The following is a 24,287-nucleotide window of genomic DNA, read 5'->3' as shown; positions in this document are numbered from 1 at the left end:
GAGTTCACACAAGCTCTAAACTCAACCCAGCAAGCCTGCTGCCTTTGTGCAAGGCACTGGAAGAAGCACAAGGTTAGAGCAGCAGACAAACACCGCTTTGCCACGCACAGCACCCAGCGCAGATCTCTGAAGCCCTCCCCAAGGCCACTCCGTTCTTCTGCAGGTATGAGCCTCGGCCAAGGACTTCAGCTGCATGGCCCATGAATAAAATACTGCTCGTTTCAGGAAGTGAATACATCTTGACTACTTACCACTGGCATGCCCCTGAGGCTCAAAAACGGGATGCAGCTGAGGAGCTGCAAGGCCACTGCCTGCAGGAACGCCTGGAATCACACACAGACACGTTTTCATTACGTGCTGCCACATGCTTCCACAGAAGGGAATTGCAGGGAATGGAAGGGGAACGGGGGGCACCCACGTAGCTCGAGAGTCTCCCAGCGGTGGGCAGGCTGGGGGAACTTGTTGGCTGGCACCTGGCAGCTCTCCACATCCTCCCTCCAGGCACTATCCAACAGCCCCCCCCAAGCACCCCCAGCACAAACACACACTCCCTCCGTGCCCGCTTCCAGGGGGGTCTCTAACATACACCAAGGAAGCCAGAGCTTGACAAACAGGCAACCCTCAGCACCACACCACAAAAGGGATCGTTTACGCTCCTCCTGCACAGGAGCCCACCGCCCAGTGGAAGCCTGAACCAGCGCTCCCCCTAGGTGTTCTTCTGCCCTTCAGTCGCGGGATGTGTGCTGTGTACCTTGCCTTCATCAGGAGGGCCCTACAAACTGAGGAAAGCCATGCTTATTCTTTCAAAGGAGCATCTGCTGACTACTCACCTCCAGGATGTCCCTGACGCTCAAATCGGGAGTCCAGATCAAAAGAGAAACCTCCATCACCTACCGCCACATCTGGAACCAAACACAGACGGGAACAGCTCCCGTTATGTATACTTCCGTATCCTTCTTCAGATGTGAGCGCTCGTGAATGACGGGGAACATAGAATTACACTAAGGCACTGGTCTAGCCCTTCTGCTTGTGAGCATCTTGCAAACGCTTCCTGGGTGCGTGCACTTGCACCATTTGGGGTTATTACCTAAGTACGAGTTGACTACGTACCTCCGGGAAGACCCTGAGGCTCAAAAACACGATCCAGATGAGAAGCTGGATAACCATCAGCTTCGGCCACTTCTGGAACCAAACACAGATGGCAACAGCTTTTGGTATATATTTGCACAGCCTTCTGGTCTGAATGGTCGTGTGGGATGGGAACGTGTAATTACACCCTAGCACCTGTCCCTCCCTGCCATTCATTCACTTCATGCACATGTTGAGCTGCTGGGGGAAAGGACGCCCTGGCGCTCACCAAACCTGTAAACTCCACCCCAACCTGCCCCCTGGCTTTGCAGCAGGCACTGCAAGCAGCACAGGCTCGGTGGAACTGGCCAACAGCGCTTTGCGAGCCAAAACACCCAGCCCAGATCTCTCAAGCCTTTCGGAGTTCCACTCTGCTCCTTTGTGTGCCTGAGCATTGGCCAAGGACTTATTCAGTTGAATGTCCCAGGAATAAAATACACTAAAACAAACGCTCATTCCAGGAAGAGAATACATCTTGATTACTGACCTGTGGCCCCCCTCAGAGGTTCAAAACTGGGATCCAGCTGAGAAGCTGGATAACCACCATCTACAGCCACATCTGGAAACAAACACAGACGGGAACAGCTCCCGTTATGTATACTTCAACAGCCTTCTTCAGACGTGAGTGCTCGGGAACCTAGAATTACACTAAGGCACTGGTCTTGCCCTTCTGCTTGTGAGCATCCTGCAAACGTGTACTGGGTGCGTGCACAAGAACCACGTGGGTGTAGATCTAAGCATGCGTGGGCGTTCCCGGGGGAAAGGACACCTTGGAGTTCCCACAATCTTTTGCCTGGCACCTCAAAGCTCTCAAAGTAAAGAAATGCTCACAACTTACCCCGGGCATCCCCCTGCGGCTCAAAAGCCCTTAGATGACCTCCAGGCAAAGTAGTAGGAACAATTTCCCATCAACAAAATATTCTAAAGTAAGTTCTTCTTCTTTCAGGTAAGAAAAACTTGACTACGTACCCCTGGGACGACCCCGAGGCTCAACAACGGCATCCAGCTGAGAAGCTGGATAAGCTCTCTGCAGGGAAGCAGCTGTAATCAAAAACACATGAGAAACGTCCCTATTAGCGGGCAACGTAGATTTTCAAGTCAACGGCAGCACGTGGAAAGGGACAAAGGGACACCCAGATAGGTCTACATATCTAAAGCTGGCGAGGTACCTGGCTGACCCTTTGTATGTGACATGGGAGCTCTCAAAGAAAGTAAATATTCATGACGTACCTGTGCGATCACCCTGAGGTTCAAAACTGGGATCCAGCTGAGAAGCTGGATAACCACCATCTACAGCCACATCTGGAAACAAACACAGACGGGAACAGCTCCCGTTATGTATACTTCAACAGCCTTCTTCAGACGTGAGTGCTTGTGAATGACGAGGAACCTAGAATTACACTAAGGCACTGGTCTTGCCCTTCTGCTTGTGAGCATCTTGCAAACGTGTACTGGGTGCACGCGCAGGCACCATGTGGGTATAGCTGTAAGCATGAATGGAGCTGTCGGGGAAAAGGACCCACTGGAGTTCACACAAGCTCTAAACTCAACTCCAGCAAGCTCGCTGGCTTTGCAGCAGGCTTTGGAAGCAGCACAGGGGCTTTGCCAGCCAAAGCACCCTGGGGAAGATCTCTGGACGCCTCCTGAGTCCCACTCTGCTCTTCTGTGTGTCTCAGGATCAGCCAAGGACTTATTCAGTTACACTCCACACCAGGAAAGTTTTGACATGTAATAGCTTCTTCTGTGAAGGGCATAAATCTGGACCACTTTCCCCGGGGATCCTCCCGAGCCTCGAGAACAGGATACGGCCGAGAAAATCGATAACCATTGCCTACAGGCAGGGCAGAAAGCCCACACATAGGTGGCACGCTTTCCTTACAAGCTTAGCTACCAACTTCTTCACAAAGCAATGGTAGTCAGTGGCGGGGGGGGGGGGGGGGGGGCATGTCGTGACATGGGACATATATGGAGGTCAATAGGCTCAAAGCTGCGGAGGGGCAGAGATGACCTTTTGCCTGGCACCTGGCAGCTCTCAAAGTAAAGAAGCGCTCACAACTTACCCCTGGCGTCCCCCCGCGGCTCAAAAGCCCTTAGAGGACCTGAAGAGGACATAGTAGGTACCATTTCACGTCAACAAAATATTACAAAGGAAGTTCTTCTTCTTTCACGTCAGTAAGAGTTGACTACGTACCCCTGGGAAGACCCCGAGGCTCAACAATGCGATCCAGATGAGAAGCTGGATAACCATCAGCTTCGGCCACTTCTGGAACCAAACACAGATGGCAACAGCTTTTGGTTTATATTTGCACAGCCTTCTGGTCTGAATGGTCGTGTGGGATGGGAACGTGTAATTACGCCCTAGCACCTGTCCCTCCCTGCCATTCATTCACTTCATGCACATGTTGAGCTGCCGGGGGAAAGGACGCCCTGGCGCTCACCAAACCTGTAAACTCCACCCCATCCTGCCCCCTGGCTTTGCAGCAGGCACTGCAAGCAGCACAGGCTCGGTGGAACTGGCCAACAGCGCTTTGCGAGCCAAAACACCCAGCCCAGATCTCTCAAGCCTTTCGGAGTTCCACTCTGCTCCTTTGTGTGCCTGAGCATTGGCCAACGACGCGCTCAGTTAAATGTCCCAGGAATAACATCTTGCAAAAACCTGCTCGTTCCACGATGTGAATGCTTCTTGACTACTTACCACTGGCATCCCACACAGGTCCAAAACCAGGATGCAGCTGAGGAGCTGCAAGGCCACTGCCTGCAGGAACACCTGTAATCATTATGTATGTATGTATGTATGTATGTATGTAATCATTATACGCTTTCATTATGTGCTGCCACATGCTTCCGCAGAAGGGAACTGCAGGGAACGGAAGGGGAACGGGGGGCACCCACGTGGCTCGAGAGTCCCCCAGCGGCAGGAGGGCTGGGGGAACTCGTTGGCTGGCACCTGGCAGCTCCCCAAATCCTCCCTCCAGGCGCTACCCAACAGCCCCCCAAAGGACCCCCGGGACAAAATAACAGGGGCATCCTCCCCTCCAGGGGCAAGGGGGATGCACCAAGGACGCCGGAGCTCTACGAACAGGGAACCCTCCGCTCCGGGGCACAGGAAGGCTCGTTCCCGCTGCGCGGGCGCAAGAGCCCCCCGGCCAGGCAAAGGCAGAAGCAGCGCGAGAGAAGCAGTGCTCCTCGTCTTCCCGGGGACAGCCCGCGACCACTCACCGCCAGCCGCTCCCCGAGGCTCCAAGGCGGCGCGCGGCCAGGAAGCCGGATCGCCCTCGCCGCCAGGCAGCGCTGGGAGCCCACGCGGGCCAGAAGAGCGGCCGTCACGCAGCGCCAGGCGCGGCTGCAGGGCCGCTGCCGCTGGCCGCCCGCTCGCTGCCGGCTCTGCCGCCGGCTCTGCCGCCCGCCGCCCCGGCCGCAGCCCGCAGGCGCCTCCCGCCCCCCGGCCCCCGCCGCCCCGCCGCCGCCTCCGCCGCCGCCCGCCCTACCTGCGCGCGGCGCTGCCCGCCGAGCAGCGCGGCTCTCCCGGGCGCGCAGGGCCGCCAGCAGGGCCACGAGCACCAGGAGGCGGCGCCCGGCCGCCGCCGCCGCCCGCGCTCGCACCATGCTGCCCGCCGCCACCAGCCGCCCCCGCCGGCGCCCTCGAGCCCACGCGCGCCGAGCGCCGCTGCCGGGCCCGCGCCGCGCCGCGCACACAGCCCCACAGCACAGCGCGCACCACAACACAACCCCAGCAACTCAGCACACCACCACGCAGACCAACACACCCGCCGCAACACAAACCAACACAACCCGACCCAGCGCAGCGCAGCGCAGCGCGACGCAGCGCGACGCACCGCGGGGCTCTCTGTGAGCTCACGGCCGCCCTCCGCGCGCCTCCGCGGGGGCCCAGGGGGCCGCGCCCCCCCGCCGCGCCCCGCGCTCCCTCCGCGGCGGCCCCCGCCGCCCCGCGCTCCCAGCCCGCCTCTCTGCCCGCCGCTCCCGCCTCTCCCTCTTTCTTTCCCTCTCTTTCAACACACCAAACACGCCTGCCTGCAGCGCTCACTTTATTAGCTGGCATGTATCCTTACGCAGAGTTACACACTCACACATCCCTTTTCCTTCTTGTTCTGGCAAAGACCTGCAGGAATTAGGCAAATATCCCGCACAGCTTCCCCTTACACATCCTGCTGCCTTCTGAGGTTGGACAAACCTGGTGCTTCAGAGCTGGGGGGGACCTGGGAGAAACAGTTCCCTCCCGGCTTCCTCAAGAGCTCGGGAAGTGACCCTCCGTTCTCTACACACTGCTCCTTCTTGGGGGACACGTGGGACGTCAGAAAAGGCGGCTAACTTACCTCTAGCCCAGCTTAGCACTAGTGCTTAAAGTAACGGTTGACCTTTGCATAAGATGCAGAACCCAAGGGACAGAGACCGCTGACTCGATAAAGACGACTGGAAGAGACTGTAAGGAGTCTCATTACCCCCAAATGTCTTTGTCCGGAGTCCCTCCCCAGAGGCACCCAGCTCCAGCTGTTACTTTGCTGCACCGTCATTTAAAGAAAGAATTAATTCTGCTGCGAGACCTACGTGAGACTCTGCTCCTCGGGAAACCTAGCGCCGCACTGTTTCCCTAGCGTGGTATTGGTTTCAGGCTGGTAGAAACGGGAAGGTTTGAGCACTTGCTTTCAAGTGCCTGGGAACACACCCACGTTTCTTGCTTGCCAGTTGTTGCAGTTGGGGAGTGCTGCTTTGCACAGCTCCTTTCGAGTGGTGGTGTGCAGGAGGGCTGCCTCGCAGTCTGCCAAACCTATTCTCAGTCGAGGGTCTGGCAGCTCGGGCTCTCTGCAGCGCTCACGTTGCTCACCACAGTTCTTGCAAGAGAAGCTGCCCCGTCAGTGAGTTGCAGCAGAGCTTTCCTGCACCGCTACGGTGCTGCCAACTCCTGCTACCCTTGGACCGTGGCTCCTGCTGAACGCAAGGTCGGAATCGGCAACGTTGCCTCTGCTCCACAGGTCAGGAAGAAGAGCGCGCACGTGTTGGCAGAGAACAGCACCATGCTCTTTTTCATAAGCAAGGCAGCACCACGTTTGCCATCACCTCTCTCCTCGGGTCCACATTAGTGGTAGAGAGCTGCAGCTCTTCAGGAATTTCACATCCTCCTGAAGCCTGAATGCACTTCCAGAAATTGCGTTATCCTGGGGGAGGGGAGCACGTGCCAAGAGCAAAGCCAACAAGTGCGTAGGAAAGGCTTCTTTGTTTAGGCTACCGGGAGCCCTCCGTGCAGGACCTCCTCCAGCACGCAACCGAGAGCAGGACCTGCTTTTCTCTCCGGCTGGCCCATCCCTGGCACCCACGTTCCTCCTCTCAAGGCTGCCCCTTGTTCCGTGGCTGACCTGCAATATCAGGCTCCCTGCGAAGTCTGAGAAGTGCCAGTGACCAAGCTGTCAGGGCTGAGGCAGTTCTGCGTTGAAAAACAGCGAATCCCATGGCAAGGAGGTGGCTGTGGAAGAAAGGCTGGACATGCAGCCGCTGGCCCAGTACTTGTGTCTTCTAGGAGCTTGTTGCCTCCTCCTGTGCAGAGTCAAAGGCTGCACTCTGTACCTCTGCTCTGAGGTACTTTGCTCGCTCCTTTGCCTCTGGAGGTCGCTGGGAGACAGGCTCTTGTTGAGTCTGCTCCGATTGCCAGGGCTGGTCTGTGGGACTTCACCGAGTGACTAGGTTTCCTTGCTGTTTCTGGGAAATGGCATGTACTTTACTGTCATTTCCCTGTCCCAGGAAGCGCCTCTCTGGCTCCAGGTGTGCTGTTTGCATGGCTCGGGGCCTGCGTGGTCTCCCAAGTCTTGTGGGGCTGGCCTGGGAGGGCCGGGGCAGTGGTGCCGGGGCAGTTGCCCTGCAGCCCCCAGCGCGGGAGCCCTGGGACAGGCCGGAGAGTGTTGGCCAGGCAAGGGGGCTGCTCTGCTTGAAAGGCTGAGCTGGCTCTGCTGGAGACACTGAAGTGTGTATGGTAGCAGTTGAAAGGCATAATGAAGCTTCTGAGTTTTTGCAAAAAGCCAGACTACAGTGTAACTCTGTTGCTAACATGTAGGCATAAGTGCTTGTGCTTGCCTTTTCGTGTGTTCTCACTGCCTCTTGGCCAGGCTTATGTAGCACCTCGCATCCCCGTGTGAAACACATCGGACGTGTTCTCAGGTATCTCTTGGGTTTTTCTTTCTCATTCAGGCAATCGTCCAGCAGTTCTCGGTCTTGCTGGCAATATGTGCTTGTGACTTTACCTCCCCTCCGCAATTCCGTTTAGAAAAAGACAGCTCCAGAGGGAGCCTTTGGGCCTGTTGCCTGAGGGAGCTGTTATGTGATGCCATGTGTCCCTAGAGAATCCACCTGCCAGAAACACTGCACAGACGTCACCCCTGGCCGACAAGCTCATCACAGCTCGTTCTGTGCCTGAGTTCGTTTGCATCTCTCCAGTTTACAGGACTAGGTACTGCGTAAATCAATCTTTTGCTCTCGCTCTAGCCTAACGGCACTGCTCCAAATGTACATCAGGCCCTAGCATAAGCCGTTTGTTGGGCCGAAAGCACGAGCAGAAGTCAAACGAACAGTTCCAGCTGAAGGTTTTGTTACCTTTGGGGCCAAAACAAATCCAGCAGTGCCCAGACAACCCGACTTCCAGGCTCTTCTCCTGGCGGTGCCCCTGAGCACAGCACACTCGCCAGGCCAAAGGGCTAGCCTCTTTCAGGGGCTAACGAGGCCTGGAGGTGCTGGCTGCGTGATCGCGCAGCCCCAGGTCACGGCTGAACGCATGCTTATTTTGGAGGCTTGGAGACTGCAGCTGCCGTTCCCTGAAGAGGCAGGGGCACGCTGCCGCTTTCCCATTAGCACCGAGCAGTGTGCTCTGGCCACATGGGCCCGTCTGCCTGGAGGCCCAAGGCAGTCCTTAAAGTGTGTAGGTGCTGCTGCGATTTGGGGGGATCGCAGCAGGAATTACACTAAAGATGTAAGGGGCTGGTGGTGGCTGAGGCCCTTCATCTAGGACATGCTCTGTGTTAGCTAAGGCTTATGCAGCTACTTGTGCTGATCCATACCTCCTCCTCCGGCTGAAATAACGCAAGGTGCCTCTGCAAGGCCCCAGAAGCGAAGAGGGAGTGCTGCGTGCTACTTGCTGTTTCGCTGGGGAGCCCAGGGCTGGGCGTGAGGCTTGCTTTTGCTCCTCAGTTCCTGGTGGGGCAATAGTGCAGCTTTGAAGTCCGAAAACCACGGGCACTGGCATGTGCGAGGCATTGCAAGTTGCCCTTCCCCTGGCCACGCTCTCTAGGTTGCCTGGAGGTGGGAGTTTGTGTGTTAGAGCCTCTGCTTGAGAAACGGTGGCACGCGGGGCGTTTCTCAGAGCAGCCCGCGAGGAGGTGGGCTTTTCCCTTGTCTCTCCAGGAGTCCGGGGCAGAAATAGGCCTTGGCTTATGTGATTGGGGAGGCCTGGGAACGTGTCACAGAATCACATAATGGCCAAGGGTGGAAGGGACCTCTGGAGATCATCTAGTCCAACTGCCCTGCCCGAGCAAGGTGGTCTAGAGCACATTGCACAGGATCACATCTAGGCGGGCTTCTGAATATCTCCAGCAAAGGAGACTCCACAACCTCTCTGGGCAACCTGTGCCAGTGCTCAGACACCCTCCCAGGAAAGAAGTTTCTCCTCAGGTTCAGATGGAACTTCCTGTATTTCAATTTGTGTCCATTGCCTCTTGCCCTGTCGCTGAGCAGCACGGAGAAGAGCCTGGTCCCATCCTCTTAACACCCTCCCTGTAGATATTTGTATACATTGATGAGATCCCCCCTCAGCCTTCTCGTCTCCAGGCTGAACAGGCCCAGCTGTCTCAGCCTTTCTTCATACGAGAGATGCTCCAGTCCCCTAATCATCTTTGTAGCCCTCCAACTCTCCAGCCTGTCCAGGTCCCTCTGACTGGCAGCACAGCCCCCTGGTGTGTCAGCCACTCCTCCCAGTTTAGTATCCTCAGCAAACTTGCTGAGGGTGCGCTCTGTCCCTTCATCCAGGTCGTTGAGGAATACATTGAACAAGACTGGACCCAGGACTGACCCCTGGGGGACACCGCTAGCTACAGGCCTCCAACTAGACTGCGCCACTGACCATGACCCTCTGAGCTCTGCCATCCAGCCAGTTGCTCTGCCATCAATCCACCTCACCGTCCACTCATCCAACTCACACTTCCTGACTTTATCTATGAGGATAAAGGGTGGAAGGGACCTCTGGAGTCCCTTCCAGGGACAGCGTCAAAAGCCTTGCTGAAGTCCAGGCAGACAACATCCACTGCTCTGCCCTCATCTGCCCAGCCAGTCATTCCCTCCTAGAAGGCTATCAGATTGGTCAAGCGTGATTCCCCTTTGATGAATCCATGCTGACTACTCCTGATCATCGTCTCGTCCTCCATATGCTTAGTGAGGACCTCCAGGAGGAGCTGTTCCACCACCTTTCCCGGGATGGAGGTGAGGCTGACAGGTCTGCAGTTTCCTGGCTCCTCCTCCCTGCCCTTTTTGAAGACTGGCGTGACACTGGCTTTCTTCCAGTCCTCAGGCACCTCTCCTGTGCTCCGGGACCTTTCCAAGATGATGAGGAGTGGCCTAGCGATAACATCCGCCAGCTCCCTCAGCACTCGTGGGTGCATCCCATCGGGGCCCATGGATTTGTGGATGTCAAGTTTGGACAAATGATCTCTAACCCGATCCTCCTCAACCAAGGGAAAGTCCTCCTTTCTCCAGCCTTCCTCTCTTGTCTCCAGGGTCTGGCATTCCTGAGGGCTGGCCTTAGCAGTAAAGGCTGATGCAAAGAAGGCATTCAGTAACTCTGCCTTCTCTCTATCCTTTGTCACCAGGGCACCCGCCCCATTCAGCAGGGCGCCCAATTTTTCCCTAGCTTTCCTTTTGCTATTGATGCATTTGAAGAAGCCTTTCTTGTTGTCCTTGACAACAAGTGTCCTAACGCTGAGCTCCTTCCTCGCCTTGCCTCTCGTTCCTCTGACGAGCCACCGCAACATTCCCTGCCTGTCACCTCGGGCCCGGCGGGGGAACGATCCCGAATGTTTGGGAGGGTTGTGCTTTGAGACCCAGGGCCTGAACATCTTCCTGTGAGACGTGCCACTTGTGGGAGTGGTTTTCCTTGTCCCGAGCTGGCTGACCCTTGTGAGAGGAGCCTGCCGCTTGAATGCCTGCCCCTTAGTGCCGCGCGGAGAGCGAATCGTGCAGGACTTGAGGAACATGCGGGGAAGGTGGAGGAGCTGGTTCTTCCTATGCCAGAGGCAAAGGGTTGCTGGGTCACCTGCAAACATCCTAAAATCTCACCGCTTGCCTTTCCTGTCCTATGCCCTTCCCTCACCAGGTTTCTCATGGCGGTGTGAGCTTCCCCAGGCACACTGCAGGTGGCGGGGCTGCACCTTGACATGGCATTCATACTGGATCCTCCTAGGGACTTCATTCCTTTCCCTCTCTTGGAAGCTGGCAACAGGGGTGAAAAGAGTTTTCAGAGTCGGCCACTGTTTTACCATGCTCCTCTGGAAAGGTCGGAGTCAACTTGGGCTCACTTTAAAAAGAGCGCATAGGATCCGGGCCTTTGAGTTCATTTGTCGTTAAGGACAGCCTGAGCTGGGAAACTACACTGATGCCGGGACCGAGGGCATCCCTTGATGCAGTGCCACTCTCCGACAGCTCCTCTCCCACATCCAACCCTGCCACAAGCGCTGTGCGCTACACCCAGACGGAAAGGACCAAAACTGCCAAGGACTCGCACCACTTTTATTATTCTATTCGGAATATTCATCCGAAGTACAATATCCCTGTTGGTAGTGAAAACACACACACTTGGAGTGATGAGCCTGGGGTGAGTCCAGGGAAACGCGGCCAGCCGAGCAAGAGCCATAACCACCATCTGAGCTGCTCTGGCATCTCGGCTGAAGCGAACCATTTGCATTCCTGCCCTTAGATAACTGGGCAAGCTGTGTTGCAAAGTTCACCGCAAGCGGACTCCAGCTGTTGTTGAGATTTTCATTTTTTATGGCCAGCTCCTCCTTTGTCCTTTCTCTCCCTGATTTTCCTCTGCCTTCCTCTGGTCGTGGCTCTTCGGGGTTGGAGGCAGCCGCAGTATTAGCTAGTGCCCGTTTTCTGCAACAAGGAGAAGGCCTTTCAGGAAAGTGCCTTTCAGGAAAGAGTACTCACTGCTAGGAAGGAAGAGCCCAGGTAAAAATATCTTGCAGCAGACATCTCAACAGAGTGCTCTCAACAGCTAACCAGGCACTCCACGATACTATCACTACACCTGCTTCACTGCTAAAAGATAGAAAGGAGCAACAACGTTGGAAAGGAATAACTCACTGTTTTCTCCTCCTCAGCAGCGAAGTAGACACACAACTCAATGCTACCCCAAGCAATACGAAAGCCGACACCGCGGCAGTGAAGATCAAGCGGTGCTTTTCTAGGTCTTTATGATGTGCGGCCTTTGCCTCTTTCTCACCACCAAAACCTGGAGGAAAGGAGACAATTCCATACGTCATTGGCTTCTGCACTCCTGGACAATCTCACTATGGGTTTGGGATTCCCAGGAAATCTTACATTCCATGGTGGTACCGTCGCTGATTGTGGGGTCTTGGCACTGGCGGACCACAACGTTCTTTTACGCTTCTCATGGACAAAAGAGCCCCCTGGCCAGGGAAAGCCTGAACCATCACTACCCCTAACTGTGCCTCTAGGCTTCAGTGGGGGGATGTGTGCTGGGGACCCTGGCTTCACCAGGAGGGCAACAAAAGATGGAAAAGCTACTAAAACAAGTCCAAGGGAAATGAAGAAAAGCACGGCCTTCAGGGATATCTGGAATCACACACGGAGGAGAAAAGGTTACAATACCTGTGGCGGTACACGGGTTTGGAAAGGAACTCTGCTGCGTGGAAAGGGATGTTGTCCTGCCTGGATCTAGACAGGTCTAGATTCGCACAGCAGCAGAGGGGCCTGCCTGACCTTTGGCTACGGACACAGGAAACAAAGAGTCACGACTCACCTGTGGCATTCCCCAGAGACTCAAAACTGGCATCAGGCTGGGAAGCTGCATAGCCACCATCTACGGCCACATCTGGAACCAAACACAGACGGGAACAGCTCCCGTTATGTATACTTCACTATCCTTCTCCAGCTGTGAGTGCTCGTGCATGGCAGGGAACACAGAATTACACTAAGGCACTGGTCTCGCCCTTCTGCTCGTGAGCATCTTGCAAACGCTTCCTGGGTGCGTGCACGGGCACCACGCGGGTGCACATGTAAGCATGAATGGAGCTGCCGGGGGAAAGGACACGCTGGAGTTCACACAAGCTCTAAACTCAACCCAGCAAGCCTGCTGCCTTTGTGCAAGGCACTGGAAGAAGCACAAGGTTAGAGCAGCAGACAAACACCGCTTTGCCACGCACAGCACCCAGCGCAGATCTCTGAAGCCCTCCCCAAGGCCACTCCGTTCTTCTGCAGGTATGAGCCTCGGCCAAGGACTTCAGCTGCATGGCCCATGAATAAAATACTGCTCGTTCCAGGAAGTGAATACATCTTGACTACTTACCACTGGCATGCCCCTGAGGCTCAAAAACGGGATGCAGCTGAGGAGCTGCAAGGCCACTGCCTGCAGGAACGCCTGGAATCACACACAGACACGTTTTCATTACGTGCTGCCACATGCTTCCACAGAAGGGAATTGCAGGGAATGGAAGGGGAACGGGGGGCACCCACGTAGCTCGAGAGTCTCCCAGCGGTGGGCAGGCTGGGGGAACTTGTTGGCTGGCACCTGGCAGCTCTCCACATCCTCCCTCCAGGCACTATCCAACAGCCCCCCCCAAGCACCCCCAGCACAAACACACACTCCCTCCGTGCCCACTTCCAGGGGGGTCTCTAACATACACCAAGGAAGCCAGAGCTTGACAAACAGGCAACCCTCAGCACCACACCACAAAAGGGATCGTTTACGCTCCTCCTGCACAGGAGCCCACCGCCCAGTGGAAGCCTGAACCAGCGCTCCCCCTAGGTGTTCTTCTGCCCTTCAGTCGCGGGATGTGTGCTGTGTACCTTGCCTTCATCAGGAGGGCCCTACAAACTGAGGAAAGCCATGCTTATTCTTTCAAAGGAGCATCTGCTGACTACTCACCTCCAGGATGTCCCTGACGCTCAAATCGGGAGTCCAGATCAAAAGAGAAACCTCCATCACCTACCGCCACATCTGGAACCAAACACAGACGGGAACAGCTCCCGTTATGTATACTTCCATATCCTTCTTCAGATGTGAGCGCTTGTGAATGACGGGGAACATAGAATTACACTAAGGCACTGGTCTAGCCCTTCTGCTTGTGAGCATCTTGCAAACGCTTCCTGGGTGCGTGCACTTGCACCATTTGGGGTTATTACCTAAGTACGAGTTGACTACGTACCTCCGGGAAGACCCTGAGGCTCAAAAACACGATCCAGATGAGAAGCTGGATAACCATCAGCTTCGGCCACTTCTGGAACCAAACACAGATGGCAACAGCTTTTGGTTTATATTTGCACAGCCTTCTGATCTGAATGGTCGTGTGGGATGGGAACGTGTAATTACACCCTAGCACCTGTCCCTCCCTGCCATTCATTCACTTCATGCACATGTTGAGCTGCTGGGGGAAAGGACGCCCTGGCGCTCACCAAACCTGTAAACTCCACCCCATCCTGCCCCCTGGCTTTGCAGCAGGCACTGCAAGCAGCACAGGCTCGGTGGAACTGGCCAACAGCGCTTTGCGAGCCAAAACACCCAGCCCAGATCTCTCAAAGCCTTTCAGAGTTCCACTCTGCTCCTTTGTGTGTCTGAGCATTGGCCAAGGACTTATTCAGTTGAATGTCCCAGGAATAAAATACACTAAAACAAACGCTCATTCCAGGAAGAGAATACATCTTGATTACTGACCTGTGGCCCCCCTCAGAGGTTCAAAACTGGGATCCAGCTGAGAAGCTGGATAACCACCATCTACAGCCACATCTGGAAACAAACACAGACGGGAACAGCTCCCGTTATGTATACTTCAACAGCCTTCTTCAGACGTGAGTGCTCGGGAACCTAGAATTACACTAAGGCACTGGTCTTGCCCTTCTGCTTGTGAGCATCCTGCAAACGTGTACTGGGTGCGTGCACAAGAACCACGTGGATGTAGATCTAAGCATGCGTGGGCGTTCCCGGGGGAAAGGACACCTTGGAGTTCCCACAATCTTTTGCCTGGCACCTCAAAGCTCTCAAAGTAAAGAAATGCTCACAACTTACCCCGGGCATCCCCCTGCGGCTCAAAAGCCCTTAGATGACCTCCAGGCAAAGTAGTAGGAACAATTTCCCATCAACAAAATATTCTAAAGTAAGTTCTTCTTCTTTCAGGTAAGAAAAACTTGACTACGTACCCCTGGGACGACCCCGAGGCTCAACAACGGCATCCAGCTGAGAAGCTGGATAAGCTCTCTGCAGGGAAGCAGCTGTAATCAAAAACACATGAGAAACGTCCCTATTAGCGGGCAACGTAGATTTTCAAGTCAACGGCAGCACGTGGAAAGGGACAAAGGGACACCCAGATAGGTCTACATATCTAAAGCTGGCGAGGTACCTGGCTGACCCTTTGTATGTGACATGGGAGCTCTCAAAGAAAGTAAATATTCATGACGTACCTGTGCGATCACCCTGAGGTTCAAAACTGGGATCCAGCTGAGAAGCTGGATAACCACCATCTACAGCCACATCTGGAAACAAACACAGACGGGAACAGCTCCCGTTATGTATACTTCAACAGCCTTCTTCAGACGTGAGTGCTTGTGAATGACGAGGAACCTAGAATTACACTAAGGCACTGGTCTTGCCCTTCTGCTTGTGAGCATCTTGCAAACGTGTACTGGGTGCACGCGCAGGCACCATGTGGGTATAGCTGTAAGCATGAATGGAGCTGTCGGGGAAAAGGACCCACTGGAGTTCACACAAGCTCTAAACTCAACTCCAGCAAGCTCGCTGGCTTTGCAGCAGGCTTTGGAAGCAGCACAGGGGCTTTGCCAGCCAAAGCACCCTGGGGAAGATCTCTGGACGCCTCCTGAGTCCCACTCTGCTCTTCTGTGTGTCTCAGGATCAGCCAAGGACTTATTCAGTTACACTCCACACCAGGAAAGTTTTGACATGTAATAGCTTCTTCTGTGAAGGGCATAAATCTGGACCACTTTCCCCGGGGATCCTCCCGAGCCTCGAGAACAGGATACGGCCGAGAAAATCGATAACCATTGCCTACAGGCAGGGCAGAAAGCCCACACATAGGTGGCACGCTTTCCTTACAAGCTTAGCTACCAACTTCTTCACAAAGCAATGGTAGTCAGTGGCGGGGGGGGGGGGGGCATGTCGTGACATGGGACATATATGGAGGTCAATAGGCTCAAAGCTGCGGAGGGGCAGAGATGACCTTTTGCCTGGCACCTGGCAGCTCTCAAAGTAAAGAAGCGCTCACAACTTACCCCTGGCGTCCCCCCGCGGCTCAAAAGCCCTTAGAGGACCTGAAGAGGACATAGTAGGTACCATTTCACGTCAACAAAATATTACAAAGGAAGTTCTTCTTCTTTCACGTCAGTAAGAGTTGACTACGTACCCCTGGGAAGACCCCGAGGCTCAACAATGCGATCCAGATGAGAAGCTGGATAACCATCAGCTTCGGCCACTTCTGGAACCAAACACAGATGGCAACAGCTTTTGGTATATATTTGCACAGCCTTCTGGTCTGAATGGTCGTGTGGGATGGGAACGTGTAATTACGCCCTAGCACCTGTCCCTCCCTGCCATTCATTCACTTCATGCACATGTTGAGCTGCTGGGGGAAAGGACGCCCTGGCGCTCACCAAACCTGTAAACTCCACCCCATCCTGCCCCCTGGCTTTGCAGCAGGCACTGCAAGCAGCACAGGCTCGGTGGAACTGGCCAACAGCGCTTTGCGAGCCAAAACACCCAGCCCAGATCTCTCAAAGCCTTTCGGAGTTCCACTCTGCTCCTTTGTGTGCCTGAGCATTGGCCAACGACGCGCTCGGTTAAATGTCCCAGGAATAACACCTTGCAAAAACCTGCTCGTTCCAAGATGTGAATGCTTCTTGACTACTTACCACTGGCATCCCACACAGGTCCAAAACCAGGATCCAGCTGAGGAGCTGCAAGGCCACTGCCTGCAGGAACACCTGTAATCATTATGTATGTATGTATGTATGTATGTATGTAATCATTATACGCTTTCATTATGTGCTGCCACATGCTTCCGCAGAAGGGAACTGCAGGGAACGGAAGGGGAACGGGGGGCACCCACGTGGCTCGAGAGTCCCCCAGCGGCAGGAGGGCTGGGGGAACTCGTTGGCTGGCACCTGGCAGCTCCCCAAATCCTCCCTCCAGGCGCTACCCAACAGCCCCCCAAAGGACCCCCGGGACAAAATAACAGGGGCATCCTCCCCTCCAGGGGCAAGGGGGATGCACCAAGGACGCCGGAGCTCTACGAACAGGGAACCCTCCGCTCCGGGGCACACGAAGGCTCGTTCCCGCTGCGCGGGCGCAAGAGCCCCCCGGCCAGGCAAAGGCAGAAGCAGCGCGAGAGAAGCAGTGCTCCTCGTCTTCCCGGGGACAGCCCGCGACCACTCACCGCCAGCCGCTCCCCGAGGCTCCAAGGCGGCGTGCGGCCAGGAAGCCGGATCGCCCTCGCCGCCAGGCAGCGCTGGGAGCCCACGCGGGCCAGAAGAGCGGCCGTCACGCAGCGCCAGGCGCGGCTGCAGGGCCGCTGCCGCTGGCCGCCCGCTCGCTGCCGGCTCTGCCGCCGGCTCTGCCGCCCGCCGCCCCGGCCGCAGCCCGCAGGCGCCTCCCGCCCCCCGGCCCCCGCCGCCCCGCCGCCGCCTCCGCCGCCGCCCGCCCTACCTGCGCGCGGCGCTGCCCGCCGAGCAGCGCGGCTCTCCCGGGCGCGCAGGGCCGCCAGCAGGGCCACGAGCACCAGGAGGCGGCGCCCGGCCGCCGCCGCCGCCCGCGCTCGCACCATGCTGCCCGCCGCCACCAGCCGCCCCCGCCGGCGCCCTCGAGCCCACGCGCGCCGAGCGCCGCTGCCGGGCCCGCGCCGCGCCGCGCACACAGCCCCACAGCACAGCGCGCACCACAACACAACCCCAGCAACTCAGCACACCACCACGCAGACCAACACACCCGCCGCAACACAAACCAACACAACCCGACCCAGCGCAGCGCAGCGCAGCGCGACGCAGCGCGACGCACCGCGGGGCTCTCTGTGAGCTCACGGCCGCCCTCCGCGCGCCTCCGCGGGGGCCCAGGGGGCCGCGCCCCCCCGCCGCGCCCCGCGCTCCCTCCGCGGCGGCCCCCGCCGCCCCGCGCTCCCAGCCCGCCTCTCTGCCCGCCGCTCCCGCCTCTCCCTCTTTCTTTCCCTCTCTTTCAACACACCAAACACGCCTGCCTGCAGCGCTCACTTTATTAGCTGGCATGTATCCTTACGCAGAGTTACACACTCACACATCCCTTTTCCTTCTTGTTCTGGCAAAGACCTGCAGGAATTAGGCAAATATCCTGCTGCCTTCTGAGGTTGGACAAACCTGGTGCTTCAGAGCTGGGGGGGACCTGGGAGAAACAGTTCCCTCCCGGCTTCCTCAAGAGCTCGGGAAGTGACCCTCCGTTCTCTACACACTGCTCCTTCTTGGGGGACACGTGGGACGTCAGAAAAGGCGGCTAACTTACCTCTAGCCCAGCTTAGCACTAGTGCTTAAAGTAACGGTTGACCTTTGCATAAGATGCAGAACCCAAGGGACAGAGACCGCTGACTCGATAAAGACGACTGGAAGAGACTGTAAGGAGTCTCATTACCCCCAAATGTCTTTGTCCGGAGTCCCTCCCCAGAGGCACCCAGCTCCAGCTGTTACTTTGCTGCACCGTCATTTAAAGAAAGAATTAATTCTGCTGCGAGACCTACGTGAGACTCTGCTCCTCGGGAAACCTAGCGCCGCACTGTTTCCCTAGCGTGGTATTGGTTTCAGGCTGGTAGAAACGGGAAGGTTTGAGCACTTGCTTTCAAGTGCCTGGGAACACACCCACGTTTCTTGCTTGCCAGTTGTTGCAGTTGGGGAGTGCTGCTTTGCACAGCTCCTTTCGAGTGGTGGTGTGCAGGAGGGCTGCCTCGCAGTCTGCCAAACCTATTCTCAGTCGAGGGTCTGGCAGCTCGGGCTCTCTGCAGCGCTCACGTTGCTCACCACAGTTCTTGCAAGAGAAGCTGCCCCGTCAGTGAGTTGCAGCAGAGCTTTCCTGCACCGCTACGGTGCTGCCAACTCCTGCTACCCTTGGACCGTGGCTCCTGCTGAACGCAAGGTCGGAATCGGCAACGTTGCCTCTGCTCCACAGGTCAGGAAGAAGAGCGCGCACGTGTTGGCAGAGAACAGCACCATGCTCTTTTTCATAAGCAAGGCAGCACCACGTTTGCCATCACCTCTCTCCTCGGGTCCACATTAGTGGTAGAGAGCTGCAGCTCTTCAGGAATTTCACATCCTCCTGAAGCCTGAATGCACTTCCAGAAATTGCGTTATCCTGGGGGAGGGGAGCACGTGCCAAGAGCAAAGCCAACAAGTGCGTAGGAAAGGCTTCTTTGTTTAGGCTACCGGGAGCCCTCCGTGCAGGACCTCCTCCAGCACGCAACCGAGAGCAGGACCTGCTTTTCTCTCCGGCTGGCCCATCCCTGGCACCCACGTTCCTCCTCTCAAGGCTGCCCCTTGTTCCGTGGCTGACCTGCAATATCAGGCTCCCTGCGAAGTCTGAGAAGTGCCAGTGACCAAGCTGTCAGGGCTGAGGCAGTTCTGCGTTAAAAAACAGCGAATCCCGATGCTTCATCTAAAATGAAGCTAGTCCTAGGGTATTAGCTTAATCCTTTGAGGGACAGGGAACCACTTCACAGACCATCTCTTCTGACTCATGTAGTTGAGGAGTAACTGTTGGCAGAACCAAGTCCCTGAAAAGCCCCTAGCTTGTACTCCATGGCAACGGCTGAATATTTTGTGCTCCGGTGGAATGAGAAGATATGCTTATCCAGAACTGCAAAAGCAAAGGCCATAAGCTCAAAGCTCTTCCTCAGAACAGAGGTCAGCCCTAAGTTAAGGTTCCCCTGAGGAAGAGGATTTTGGATCAATCCTTTCCAAGGACAGGCTTTCCTAAAGGGACCCAGCTGTGGATGGCTAGGCATAAGCAAAGGCCTCCTCTGACAGAAGCAGCAGAGCTTGTAAGAGCTACCAAATGCCCCCTCTAAAACACTACAATCACTTGCTCTAGCCTCAAGAGCTACGCAGGCAGCCATGACCTAGAGGGAACTGTGAGCAGGGCACAGCTGCCAACCCAAGCCCTGGGGCAGCAGGCCAGAAGGTGAGCGGCAGGCTGCAGTGCCTAAAGCATTGGGATTCGCTGTTTTTCAACGCAGAACTGCCTCAGCCCTGACAGCTTGGTCACTGGCACTTCTCAGACTTCGCAGGGAGCCTGATATTGCAGGTCAGCCACGGAACAAGGCCAGCCCTCAGGAATGCCAGACCCTGGAGACAAGAGAGGAAGGCTAGAAAAAGGAGGACTTTCCCTTGGTTGAGGAGGATCGGGTTAGAGATCATTTGTCCAAACTTGACATCCACAAATCCATGGGCCCCGATGGGATGCACCCACGAGTGCTGAGGGAGCTGGCGGATGTTATCGCTAGGCCACTCCTCATCATCTTGGAAAGGTCCCGGAGCACAGGAGAGGTGCCTGAGGACTGGAAGAAAGCCAGTGTCACGCCAGTCTTCAAAAAGGGGAAGGAGGAGGAGCCAGGAAACTGCAGACCTGTCAGCCTCACCTCCATCCCGGGAAAGGTGGTGGAACAGCTCCTCCTGGAGGTCCTCACTAAGCATATGGAGGACGAGACGATGATCAGGAGTAGTCAGCATGGATTCATCAAAGGGGAATCACGCTTGACCAATCTGATAGCCTTCTAGGAGGGAATGACTGGCTGGGCAGATGAGGGCAGAGCAGTGGATGTTGTCTGCCTGGACTTCAGCAAGGCTTTTGACGCTGTCCCTGGAAGGGACTCCAGAGGTCCCTTCCACCCTTTATCCTCATAGATAAAGTCAGGAAGTGTGAGTTGGATGAGTGGATGGTGAGGTGGATTGAGAACTGGCTGGATGGCAGAGCTCAGAGGGTCATGGTCAGTGGCGCAGTCTAGTTGGAGGCCTGTAGCTAGCGGTGTCCCCCAGGGGTCAGTCCTGGGTCCAGTCTTGTTCAATGTATTCCTCAACGACCTGGATGAAGGGACAGAGCGCACCCTCAGCAAGTTTGCTGAGGATACTAAACTGGGAGGAGTGGCTGACACACCAGGGGGCTGTGCTGCCAGTCAGAGGGACCTGGACAGGCTGGAGAGTTGGAGGGCTACAAAGATGATTAGGGGACTGGAGCATCTCTCGTATGAAGAAAGGCTGAGACAGCTGGGCCTGTTCAGCCTGGAGACGAGAAGGCTGAGGGGGGATCTCATCAATGTATACAAATATCTACAGGGAGGGTGTTAAGAGGATGGGACCAGGCTCTTCTCCGTGCTGCTCAGCGACAGGGCAAGAGGCAATGGACACAAATTGAAATACAGGAAGTTCCATCTGAACCTGAGGAGAAACTTCTTTCCTGGGAGGGTGTCTGAGCACTGGCACAGGTTGCCCAGAGAGGTTGTGGAGTCTCCTTTGCTGGAGATATTCAGAAGCCCGCCTAGATGTGATCCTGTGCAATGTGCTCTAGACCACCTTGCTCGGGCAGGGCAGTTGGACTAGATGATCTCCAGAGGTCCCTTCCACCCTTGGCCATTATGTGATTCTGTGACACGTTCCCAGGCCTCCCCAATCACATAAGCCAAGGCCTATTTCTGCCCCGGACTCCTGGAGAGACAAGGGAAAAGCCCACCTCCTCGCGGGCTGCTCTGAGAAACGCCCCGCGTGCCACCGTTTCTCAAGCAGAGGCTCTAACACACAAACTCCCACCTCCAGGCAACCTAGAGAGCGTGGCCAGGGGAAGGGCAACTTGCAATGCCTCGCACATGCCAGTGCCCGTGGTTTTCGGACTTCAAAGCTGCACTATTGCCCCACCAGGAACTGAGGAGCAAAAGCAAGCCTCACGCCCAGCCCTGGGCTCCCCAGCGAAACAGCAAGTAGCACGCAGCACTCCCTCTTCGCTTCTGGGGCCTTGCAGAGGCACCTTGCGTTATTTCAGCCGGAGGAGGAGGTATGGATCAGCACAAGTAGCTGCATAAGCCTTAGCTAACACAGAGCATGTCCTAGATGAAGGGCCTCAGCCACCACCAGCCCCTTACATCTTTAGTGTAATTCCTGCTGCGATCCCCCCAAATCGCAGCAGCACCTACACACTTTAAGGACTGCCTTGGGCCTCCAGGCAGACGGGCCCATGTGGCCAGAGCACACTGCTCGGTGCTAATGGGAAAGCGGCAGCGTGCCCCTGCCTCTTCAGGGAACGGCAGCTGCAGTCTCCAAGCCTCCAAAATAAGCATGCGTTCAGCCGTGACCTGGGGCTGCGCGATCACGCAGCCAGCACCTCCAGGCCTCGTTAGCCCCTGAAAGAGGCTAGCCCTTTGGCCTGGCGAGTGTGCTGTGCTCAGGGGCACCGCCAGGAGAAGAGCCTGGAAGTCGGGTTGTCTGGGCACTGCTGGATTTGTTTTGGCCCCAAAGGTAACAAAACCTTCAGCTGGAACTGTTCGTTTGACTTCTGCTCGTGCTTTCGGCCCAACAAACGGCTTATGCTAGGGCCTGATGTACATTTGGAGCAGTGCCGTTAGGCTAGAGCGAGAGCAAAAGATTGATTTACGCAGTACCTAGTCCTGTAAACTGGAGAGATGCAAACGAACTCAGGCACAGAACGAGCTGTGACGAGCTTGTCGGCCAGGGGTGACGTCTGTGCAGTGTTTCTGGCAGGTGGATTCTCTAGGGACACATGGCATCACATAACAGCTCCCTCAGGCAACAGGCCCAAAGGCTCCCTCTGGAGCTGTCTTTTTCTAAACGGAATTGCGGAGGGGAGGTAAAGTCACAAGCACATAAGCTGTGTGCTTCTCTCAGGCTTTACAATTACAGAATACCTGCGCCATGCACACAGAATAGTCTCACCTGTCAGGTGATTCTTGCAATGTTAGGAGGCCAGATTCTGAAGCCTTCAGCTCTCCCTTAGCACACAAAACATCTCTTGCCTTCAGGACCAGATTTTCTTCTGGCTGAAATGGTGCCTGCAAGTGCTGCTGTGAAGCTGCCTTTTGTCCTATAAGGGGCACAGAGTTCAAACCCTTATATGTTTTCTTTAACAGAAGTGAAGACTCCAGATCCTGCCAGATAACTTTCTAGGCAGCATTGCTTCCACCAGCACCTGAGTCCTGATGCCCAGAGAACAAACCATGTCAGTCCATGGCTGCAAGTTTGCTGCACCGTCCTCATTAGAGTTCACCTCCCTCATGGCTCGCAGCAGCCTCCTCTGAATTATCTGGCAAGTACCTCCACTTCCCAGGGGTTTGAGCGGAGAAAGGGCAGAAAAGCCCATAGGCTTGGTGTACCTGAGAGCAATTGCTAGTCAATAAATTGCTCAACCATGACTATAGTTAATACCTGTACCAAAACCCTGTAATGGGTAGGAATCTGTAAACCAATTACATGCCTAACTGGAAGCATCTCCCTTCTTACGCTGTCTAAACACTATTACTTTTCCATTACAAAAAGCAAAACAAGTTTTTGAAAGATAATTGCGTTTTTATTTTTCTAAGCTTGTATGTGTGGAACATAATCAATGACCTGATATCGTGGCATCTTTGCAAAAGAAGAGTCGTGTTGTGTCCCGTCCTGCCCCCCCCAGCATCTGGACAGCAATATATAAATATTTACAATGGAAAAACAGGGAAGGAAGAGAAGAAAAATGTACTTAATCTCATCCAAATCCCTTTCTTTCTAACATCTCAGATTCTCAACACAAAATACTTTATTCACTTCTATCCCTACGGACACTTTCCTTTGACAGTAGTGAGGCTTTAACTTCAATTCTTCAGATATCTTATGGGAAATAAATTCACTCCTGCTCTGCTGCTACAGTTTGCTCCTGTACAGTAGCAGTAGAATTTGCCCATTAAATCATTTGTATTTGAAACTGCTAACCTTGAAAAGAAAGAAAAATTAAAGTTAACTTTATGTCCCTGGATACAAAGTTTCTCACACAGTCATATACATCACAACACTGAAAATCAGCATAAGAAAATGCTTTCTATAGCTTCTTAGCAAGGACATTAGGTCTGAGTTCTAATCTGTCAGCTTTAACAAAAGCTATTTTCAAATAGAACAAGTATATAGAAAAAATAAATTTCTTGTTTTCTTGTTAAAAAAGGAAATGGTGCCTCCAAAAACAAAAGATGCAATTTCCTGGACGCAGATAAAAGTTACAGTGGAGGGAGCTTACAAAGCTCCAAAGTAATACGGCATTTGTGGAAAAGGATGATGTAACAAGTTGATTGGAAGAGGTTCAAACAGTTCATTTAGTCTGGTTGTTTTATAAACATCAGTGTAAAAAAACATACTTTTTTTGCTTTCCGCTATATAGTGTCACACAATCACATGACGGGAAACACATTGTCTGCAGAAATGGTGGACACCTATCACACGCCACTTGGTGTAATTATGTTGACACTGATTGCCTTGTCCAACAAGAGGTTCAACATCCTTCGGATACCGAGGTGCAGTCACTAGAAACTGTTTCACATATGTGAGCTTCGTCTGCCTCGAGTGCCCAAAGAAATACGAAGCCTTGGTTCTCTTGCTTTATAATGTTCATTGAAGTCCAATCTAAAGCTAAGAAATCGAAGACTTTCATCAGAACTGGTTGTCAGCAAGACCAAGAACTGCTGGACGATTCCCTGAATGAGAAAGAAAAACCCAAGAGATACCTGAGAACACGTCCGATGTGTTTCACACGGGGATGCGAGGTGCTACATAAGCCTGGCCAAGAGGCAGTGAGAACACACGAAAAGGCAAGCACAAGCACTTATGCCTACATGTTAGCAACAGAGTTACACTGTAGTCTGGCTTTTTGCAAAAACTCAGAAGCT

The 24,287-nt window shown here is 54.8% G+C and overlaps 2 protein-coding genes across 8 annotated transcripts in view; both read right to left on the bottom strand.

The window, feature by feature from the left end:
• Positions 1 to 10,891: 10,891 nt before the first annotated feature.
• On the bottom strand, positions 10,892 to 17,200 carry LOC138064413 (uncharacterized). Of its 5 annotated transcripts, XM_068926918.1 has the most exons (13): positions 17,069 to 17,200; positions 16,276 to 16,347; positions 15,771 to 15,842; positions 15,640 to 15,678; positions 14,815 to 14,886; positions 14,554 to 14,625; positions 14,072 to 14,143; positions 13,566 to 13,637; positions 13,286 to 13,357; positions 12,707 to 12,778; positions 12,161 to 12,232; positions 11,482 to 11,629; positions 10,892 to 11,271 (listed from the first exon to the last, which is right to left on the bottom strand). In XM_068926918.1, exons 1-13 carry the CDS (start codon positions 17,184 to 17,186, stop codon positions 10,914 to 10,916), a joined length of 1,311 nt encoding a protein of 436 aa, XP_068783019.1. In that variant the 5' UTR covers positions 17,187 to 17,200; the 3' UTR covers positions 10,892 to 10,913. The 5 variants fall into 5 exon arrangements, with proteins under 5 accessions (XP_068783019.1, XP_068783040.1, XP_068783029.1 ...); XM_068926939.1 differs by lacking the exon at positions 11,482 to 11,629; XM_068926928.1 differs by lacking the exon at positions 13,566 to 13,637.
• A 5,727-nt stretch (positions 17,201 to 22,927) lies between these two features.
• The window catches only part of LOC104138070 (gamma-tubulin complex component 3), a 68,319-nt gene continuing 66,959 nt past the window's right edge, over positions 22,928 to 24,287 (bottom strand). Inside the window, exon 22 of one of the 3 annotated variants that reach the window (XM_068926885.1) lies at positions 22,928 to 24,095. In XM_068926885.1, the coding sequence (XP_068782986.1) occupies positions 23,937 to 24,095 (159 nt within the window). In that variant the 3' untranslated portion in view covers positions 22,928 to 23,936. The remainder of the gene's footprint in view (positions 24,096 to 24,287) is intronic. The other 2 variants (XM_068926895.1, XM_068926905.1) reach the window with 2 other exon arrangements.

Source organism: Struthio camelus, chromosome 1 (genome assembly GCF_040807025.1).
Source record: "Struthio camelus isolate bStrCam1 chromosome 1, bStrCam1.hap1, whole genome shotgun sequence".
Lineage (NCBI taxonomy): Eukaryota > Metazoa > Chordata > Aves > Struthioniformes > Struthionidae > Struthio > Struthio camelus.
The sequence above is the reverse complement of the archived record's forward strand: the minus strand, read 5'-3'. Positions and strand labels throughout refer to the sequence as shown.

Excerpts from the sequence above, each read along its gene's own strand:
- LOC138064413 (XM_068926918.1), bottom strand. The coding sequence starts at position 17,186 with ATGGTGCGAGCGCGGGCGGCGGCGGCGGCCGGGCGCCGCCTCCTGGTG. Across the intron at positions 15,679-15,770 it reads GCCTCGGGGTCTTCCCAGGG|GTCCTCTAAGGGCTTTTGAG; the intron begins GTACGTAGTCAA and ends TGTCCTCTTCAG. Across the intron at positions 11,272-11,481 it reads CTGCTGAGGAGGAGAAAACA|AAAACGGGCACTAGCTAATA; the intron begins GTGAGTTATTCC and ends TCCTTGTTGCAG.